Consider the following 7822-nt stretch of genomic DNA (forward strand, 5'->3'; position numbering starts at 1 on the left):
TGAGGTGTCTTATTACTGTAACTGCTATCGGGGTGAACAGCATTGGAAAATATTGTTATTATGCATGATATATTGGCTGGATGGATACTGTAACCCCCAAAATTGTTCCCTTGTTTTTTGATATGACAAACAAGTGCTTGCAAATTCCAGTAGGTAGCCTCTGACCCCTGACCTGAGCTAACAAGCCACAGAAATTTGATCTGTCTTCTTCTTGCTGTCTCTGTCTCTCTCTGACGTTACTTATTTCTTCAATGTCTCTCTGTCTCTTTGCAGTGCCAGAAAGCTTTGCAGAGGTTTTGGAGGGCTACACCAAGCAGGGTTTCAGGGTCATAGCTCTGGCTCATCGACGACTTGAATCCAAACTCACCTGGCACAAAGTCCAGAACATCAGCAGGTAGCATACTGTATATTGTTGATATTGGTGCTTTTGACCTTCATTTTAAACATATCCAGATAACCTCAATCTGAGGATTACTGATGCTTTTTTAGCATGCTACTTCACACTGTCACGCCAGCACTCCTCTAGTCTGTCTAGTCAAATAACCCTTGTGTTCTCAAAATGTTGAAAATAAAAGTAAATTACTGGTAGCAAATTTATGTGAGTCCCCCTTGTATTTTAGGTATTTTGGCACATACGTACAAATGTATATTGTATTTTAGGGATCATGTAGAGGCAAACATGGAGTTCCTGGGTCTGATCATCATGCAGAACAAACTCAAGGCAGAAACCCCAGGGGTGCTGCAGGACCTGCACCGAGCACACATCCGCACTGTCATGGTTACTGGTGAGACTGTGCACGCATACGCACACACACACACACGCACACGCACACACACACACACACAGGCCTCAACTAAGCCAGTAATGGCATCAGTATAGTCACTAAAGAGAACTCACACACATAAACAGATATACAAATGAAAACATACAGTGGACATAACATAACACACAATCTTCCTTTCATTTTTCTCTCTGTCTGTTGTTGGTTAAAGCTTTTGTATTGCTGTGATGCAGGAAGCATAATGAGTTTGGTAATCTTGTGTATTGGCACTCAAAAGATTTAATCCCTCTGGTATTTATTCAGCTGTACCTGTAATCTCAACTAATAACATTTTCTAGCTGCTCAGTGTAACTGGCACAAACTAGTTCAAGTATCTGGATTTTTGTCTTCTGAAGGTTATACAGGTCCTAAAAGGAAAGACAGTCTTTTAAGCTGAAAATGAATTTAGTAGCTCCTCTTACTCCATATGTCTCCAAACAAACCTTGATATGAAGGGTTCCTGTTTTCATTTACCATCCCACCATCAGTCACAGACCCTCTGCCCCATACTAATGTATAAATACGAATATGTGTTGTGGAGGAATTGACCAGAGAAAATCTCAAAGTTTTATTGCATGTGTATTTGTGAGAAAGGTAGAGCATGAGAGGATATAACAGAGTGACATAAAACAAAGAACTTTTCAATGAAAAAAATGAGTGTGTCTCAGCTAGACACTATTAATATCCCTGTCCATCTATAATACTGTAGCTCCTGTTGAGTAGTTTAGAAGTTTTAGATTTGAGCTTTTTACTGCGTTGCTTTTAATATTAAGGCAACATGGTCAAAGGACAATGACTCACCATCACTCTAACCATAACATCTTATTTTTGCTTAAAAAAAGCAAAATAAGAAACGTGTACTGTATTCACATTCCAGGTGACAACATGCTGACAGCCATCTCTGTGGCCCGGGACTGTGGAATGATCCCTCCCCAAGACACAGTCATCATTGCTGATGCCCTCCCTCCCCATAATGGACATGCTGCCAAGATCACCTGGAGATACGCTGACAAGCCGAGCAAGACATCTCGCCTTGAGGTGAGGCGATGGGGCTAATGCTAACACGAATACAGCTAAATAATGGAATATGACCAAAACATAACATTTTTAATATTTATTGACTCAGTCTGAGAAGTTGGTTCAATTCTATAGTAATTATTGAGGCTACCTTATATTGGTATCTTCCATCCTCTAATCCATACTTTCATTACTTTAACTTTTAAGGAAGTGAATATCAGTCTGGAGGACGTGTGTCACATAGATGAACCCAAAAGACAAGAGCTGTACCACTTTGCTATGAACGGAAAATCGTTTGCCGTCATCGAGGAGCATTTCCCTGACATGCTTCAAAAGGTATGAGGTCTTTTAAATGAGAGTGGACATCACTCCAACCGTGTGCTCCTACTATTCTTTAGGTACAATTATCTCCATCATAACCTAATGTTTCTGTTACGATGGTATGTTCTGCCTCGTAGCTGGTGCTGCATGGGACGGTGTTTGCCAGAATGGCCCCAGACCAGAAGACACAGCTCATCGAGGCGCTGCAGGACGTAGAGTGAGTATTGAAGTCAGACACATGATAAAGCTACAAAAAGAAATATAGTATTACATCCACAATATATGCTGCGTATCACTGTGATAATCTGTTGAATAATCAGCAGCAATAGAATCAGCCTTCAGTCAGAACTGTAAAAATTATATATATATATCTTATTGACTTTTCAAGGAAAAAGTGGTAACATTGAGCACAGAGTCACTGCTCTTTATTATTTGCTCACAGCTATTTTGTGGGGATGTGCGGAGATGGTGCAAACGACTGTGGGGTATGTACAGCTAAAATAATCTATGTGACATTAACATTAACAACAATAACATTAATAGATTGCAGTCTGGACGTACCTTTTTATATTTCTGAGTTTGCTCACCCAGGCTCTGAAGAGGGCTCATGGTGGCATCTCTCTGTCAGAGCTCGAGGCCTCGGTAGCCTCTCCCTTCACCTCCAGGACCCCTAACATCTCCTGTGTCCCCAGCCTCATTAGGTTTGTCTTTTTTTTTTATTTGTGTGCCACACAACCAATCAATGAATACATAAACGATGGAGAGTGTTGTTGTCATTACATGCTATTTTGTAGTTGTGGTAATGACGCATAGGCTATTGATATAGTGATTGGAAAATGCTGCTGATTTATCAGTTAGTTTCTCCTTCATTTGGTGTAGTTTTTGAGTATTGAACTTTGAATTAAAGATAATTAACTTCTTACACTTTAACACAACAAAACCACCCCATGCATTTTAAATTCACCTATTTTAACAATGAATTAAATTCACCAAATTCATAGTGCTTAAAATGGCTTTTCATATCAAATTGTTTTTATAGCTACATGACATAATGTTACTTGTTGGTTATATGTTGGATAGAGAGATGACGCAGTGTTTGCTTGCTGTTACAGGGAGGGGCGTGCTGCTCTCATCACCTCCTTCTGTGTGTTCAAGTTCATGGCTCTCTACAGCATCATCCAGTACATCAGTGTCACCCTCCTCTACTCTGTATGTAATGCTGCTTCCACAATCAAAAGTAGCTGTGTCTCTGATCTGTCTCTGATCTGTGTCTGTTGTTTTTGTTTTTCAGATTCTCAGTAACCTTGGAGACTTCCAGTTCCTCTTCATCGATATTGCCATCATACTCCTCATTGTCTTTACTAGTAAGTATATATGATATGGTGATGTGTTTTTTACCATGGTTATTTCTTAACCTATATCTTTACTTCCTGCCTTTTCTCCTCGCCCTCAATGTCTGTTTTCTGCCTATCTTCATCATTTCTCCCCCGCCCCTCCTCAGTGAGTCTGAACCCAGCCTGGAAAGAACTGGTGTCACGTCGTCCCCCATCAGGTCTGATCTCAGGGTCTCTGCTGTTCTCTGTGCTGACCCAGATCCTCATCTGCTTGGGCTTCCAGACCATTACATTCCTCTGGGTCCGACAGCAGCCCTGGTACACAGTCTGGACTCCACTTACAGAGTGAGTACCAGCTATCATTGCTGATGTACCTCAGCCAAACAAAAATACACAACATAATTGTTAACTAGATATGATTTGAGAATAATTTCATAATACGTTTTGAAATAGTAATGATAATGTCATATGCAGACAGATTTCTGTATTTTGACCACAGACTGAAAATGTTATTTGATTGTTCTTGAATCGAACTCTCTTCTCACCCAGTGTCTGCAACCGGTCATCACACATTAACGTGTCTGACCACAACGACACAGAAGTGGACGACCACAACATCCAAAACTTCGAGAACACCAGCCTCTTCTATGTCTCCTGCTTCCAGTATCTCATTGTTGCAATCGTTTTCTCAAAGGGCAAACCTTTCAGGCAGCCTAGCTACAAGAATTGTAAGAAACTCGCTTCTCAACACTAATATGATTAATAATGATAAATCTGCCCTAAAATAGTTACAAAGTTTGTTTGTGTGTGTTTGTGCTTATGTGTCCTCTCCCCAGGGCCTTTTATGCTGTCTGCCTTGAGTTTGTATGTTTTCCTGCTGTTCATCATGTTCCACCCTGTCGAAAGCATTGATGAGTTTCTAGAGGTAAGAAACACCTGAAACATACACTTCACTCAGCTCTGGTGTAGCCTGTTTTATCATGCCGAGCTCTATACTCTTTTAATATTGTGATATAATATAAAGGCCCAGTCTATTAAGATGTGCCTAACTGAAGTGTTGCACACGCATATAGCCTTAAAATTAGTTTGTCTTGCTAATAATCACTGATGATCAGTGTTGGAGGTTCTCTTTCTCTCTCTTTCTCTGAACAGATTGTCTGTGTCCCATTTGAATGGAGGGTAAAACTCTTCCTCATCATCTTAGTCAATGCTGCTGTGTCTGTTTTGGTGGAGGTAAGACACACACTTAAACACATGGTGACAGTAGATGTTTTTCTCATGTTCAGTTTTTTCTTTGTCATGCATTGTGCTCATCTTTGTCTCATTTAGCTGGACAGCAGGATCAATCTTGTGTTGTGAGAAGAAATTATATTGTAAAGTGAAAACGTTCTTGTCTTTAAAGAGACAAACTACGGTATTTGTACTTAAATAATAATACACACTTAAAGTATGTGACCGTTTTAAACATGGTGAAATGTGTGCATCTGTGGGGCTTTTGAAATTCCTCCAAACAGCAAACGTTTGTCCTGTCTCATTTCTGGATAGACGGATGCCCTTTAAGAAAATAATTTATTGCTGTACAACTGCATGTCAATGGATAGTTTATGCTGGCCTGCCCCACTCTGGAGCAGTATCACTGCTCTGCCTTCCTTTTTAGATGGCTACCTTAGCGTACATGCACTGCTTAGCAGACACCCTAGATGATGCTATTTCCTAAACTACCAGTGCAAATTTCTTTCACCTTTTTTAATTGAATCAAAAATGACAGTTTTGAGACAGTAGTATCCATGCACTCTCTTGTTACTAATTTGTTTCATTTAGTTTTAACCGCACGATTAATGCACAGCTTAATGAAAGCCTGCCACACATGATTACTTAAAGCTTTGATACATTGTGGCTCTGCAAAAACAATTGAAGACCTCTGTGCAAAAAAACAATAGCAGACACAATGTGAAATCAAATTAGCCTCTCTTTAATTCTTTCCCCTGCCCACTGCGCTATTCCATAGACCTTCATCCTTGACATCGTCTTATGGAAGCTTGTGTTCAGCCGAGAAAAACAGGGCAGCTTTGGCGTCACTCCTGCCGCCCCGACACCACAGGTTGGGAAAATCTGACACCTTCTTCTTTAGCCCTTTCATTTTCCTCTTGTGTGGTCTTCCCTCTCTCTGTTCCCACTTCTTGCTCTAATGCTACAGAGCGCACCTTTCTATTGTAACCTCTAACCAAGACATGCATGTGCGAGACATCAGTCTCATCCTGATCTGTCCTCTCCTTCTCGCCCCCCCCCAATGGGCCTTGTGTTCAGGGCTTGATAACAGTTGCTGTTTTACTGCAAACCATTCTGTTCTCTGGCTCCATTTTGAGATAAGCTTCATAACTGCTCTTAAGGACAAGTATCATACTTAATAACATTCTTGCTTTCTTGTATTTTCAAAGTTGGAGCTACTGGTGGTCACTGTTAAACACATTTACTTTAGCAAGGTGGCAAAAACCTTCATGCTCAGCTGTCAACATACAATTTATATGGTCGCAAATCACTCTTACAGTGATATGTTGCCATCAAATGTGTGCCATACACATATGATGGCAACATATTTTTATGCGCATCATATTCATATAAAAACATGACACTATTATTACTAATTTTTTGTTAATTGCTTAAAGCCGTTCCCAAGCCTTGGATATCTCCCATTACTTTTTTTTTTTTTTTTTGAAGTATGATTGCTTGCCACCTCCTCTCCCTCCGTCCAGTTTCAGCCTACTGGCCCTACTAAGCTCTACTTGCTGCACTTATCTCTTATTATGTCTTAGATAACTGTCAGTCATTACTGTCAGTGGTTACTATTACTATCAAATACAGTATATTTACAATCCAAGCAGGCTAGCCGTAAATGTCTTTTGCAACATAAGGTTAATGAGAAATTTCACTCATTTGTTTTTTGAATCTGTAGAGACCTGCTGTGGAATCCTTTGTTTGATCTTTGACTCCATGAGCTTGTTTTTAATTTTAGTGGGCTCACTCTTTAAGCTGTCTTCTGCCAATTCTCTCAAACTATTGTCATGCTGAATTTTGTTTTGAATGACTTGCATGCATGCACACTTTACCAGTGTAAAGAGAAATGCCTGCGAATCATGCAAATGACTCAATTCAATTTTGCATGCAACAGTTATGTCAGCATGGCACTGTCTGATTCGCATTTGTCAGTAGAAGAAGTTTTAGAAAATCCGAACAAAATAAGTTCATGGAACCTTTCATCCCTCCCTTTTTCTCCTTTCTCTGGTATTTTTATTTTATTCATTTGTTCATTTTTGGGGCTGTGGTATTTTCAGGGGGGCATTGACCTGCGGGCGTACAAGTGTCTGTCCTGGCTATGCTGCCCACGCAAGATGACACCCAAGGCTCGCTACATGCATCTCGCCCAGGAGCTCAGTGGGGACCCAGACTGGCCTCCAAAGCCAACCACCACCACTGAAGCCAAGCCCCGCCCCGAAAATGGCTCCACCTATCAAATCATGATCAATTCCTAGCACCCCCCCGGCCCCTCCCCTTATCTAATCTATTCCTCTTATACAGGAGGCATGCATGTGACACGTGTTCAGTGAACGCACATTCAGCCAATTCAAATGAAATTGTCACAGGATAATTGCTTTTCATCGCCGTTGACTTGCGTCTAATAATGTAGTTCCAGAGACATCACTGCAAAAGCATTACACATAAGTACCAAATAAAGTTCAGTTTCAGTTCCCTCAGTACTCCTGCTCTCTCTGGCTTGCCCACTCACGCTCTCAGGTCTACCTTGTTTATTTAAATGTCTTTTAAACATGAGTAACATTAAATGTAATTCCCGTTCCTTATTGCAAAGAGAGCCAAAGTCCCACTCCACTTCAGAGCTAGCTTCTGGCATACATGTGCTGTCAGAAATGTCATGGAAGGTGTAACTGCTTAAAATAACAAGGCCTTCAGATTTCATTAGCAGGCACAGTACTAGATGTCAGTTAGATTATTAGATTAATATCATGTCAGAACCTTTCAGAATGATCACTGAAAAAAATAGAATATGGAGAAGTGCTAGTCTAGAAGAGGGGTTGTACTTTGGCCGTCTAAAGTACAACCTACTCTGACTGAAACGGCAAGTAAGAGAATTGGTTGATTAAAGAAAAGGTCTGGAAGAGTTTGAGGAAGATGACGGAAGAAAGAGGTTTCACTTTAAAATGGAGATATTCCATTAAAAGTGTTAGGAGTGATGATGACAGATAGATGGCGGTAGGTGGCTGTACTGGCCAACTCTGTATGATCTGGTCAGTTTTCAAAAGCAGCAGCAAGTCC

The 7822-nt window shown here is 40.6% G+C and overlaps 1 protein-coding gene across 1 annotated transcript in view; it reads left to right on the top strand.

Annotated features, from left to right (window-relative positions):
- Positions 1 to 7023, top strand: part of atp13a3 (ATPase 13A3) — a 29392-nt gene extending 22369 nt beyond the window's left edge. The window contains exons 20-34 of the mRNA XM_070908488.1: positions 274 to 394; positions 661 to 785; positions 1699 to 1859; positions 2046 to 2174; positions 2297 to 2376; positions 2602 to 2644; positions 2751 to 2860; positions 3272 to 3368; positions 3451 to 3523; positions 3661 to 3838; positions 4043 to 4221; positions 4330 to 4418; positions 4646 to 4726; positions 5502 to 5594; positions 6826 to 7023. Of these exons, the coding sequence (XP_070764589.1) occupies positions 274 to 394; positions 661 to 785; positions 1699 to 1859; positions 2046 to 2174; positions 2297 to 2376; positions 2602 to 2644; positions 2751 to 2860; positions 3272 to 3368; positions 3451 to 3523; positions 3661 to 3838; positions 4043 to 4221; positions 4330 to 4418; positions 4646 to 4726; positions 5502 to 5594; positions 6826 to 7023 (1757 nt within the window). The remainder of the gene's footprint in view (positions 1 to 273; positions 395 to 660; positions 786 to 1698; positions 1860 to 2045; positions 2175 to 2296; positions 2377 to 2601; positions 2645 to 2750; positions 2861 to 3271; positions 3369 to 3450; positions 3524 to 3660; positions 3839 to 4042; positions 4222 to 4329; positions 4419 to 4645; positions 4727 to 5501; positions 5595 to 6825) is intronic.
- The last annotated feature ends 799 nt before the right edge of the window (positions 7024 to 7822 follow it).

Source organism: Enoplosus armatus, chromosome 7 (assembly GCF_043641665.1).
Source record: "Enoplosus armatus isolate fEnoArm2 chromosome 7, fEnoArm2.hap1, whole genome shotgun sequence".
Lineage (NCBI taxonomy): Eukaryota > Metazoa > Chordata > Actinopteri > Centrarchiformes > Enoplosidae > Enoplosus > Enoplosus armatus.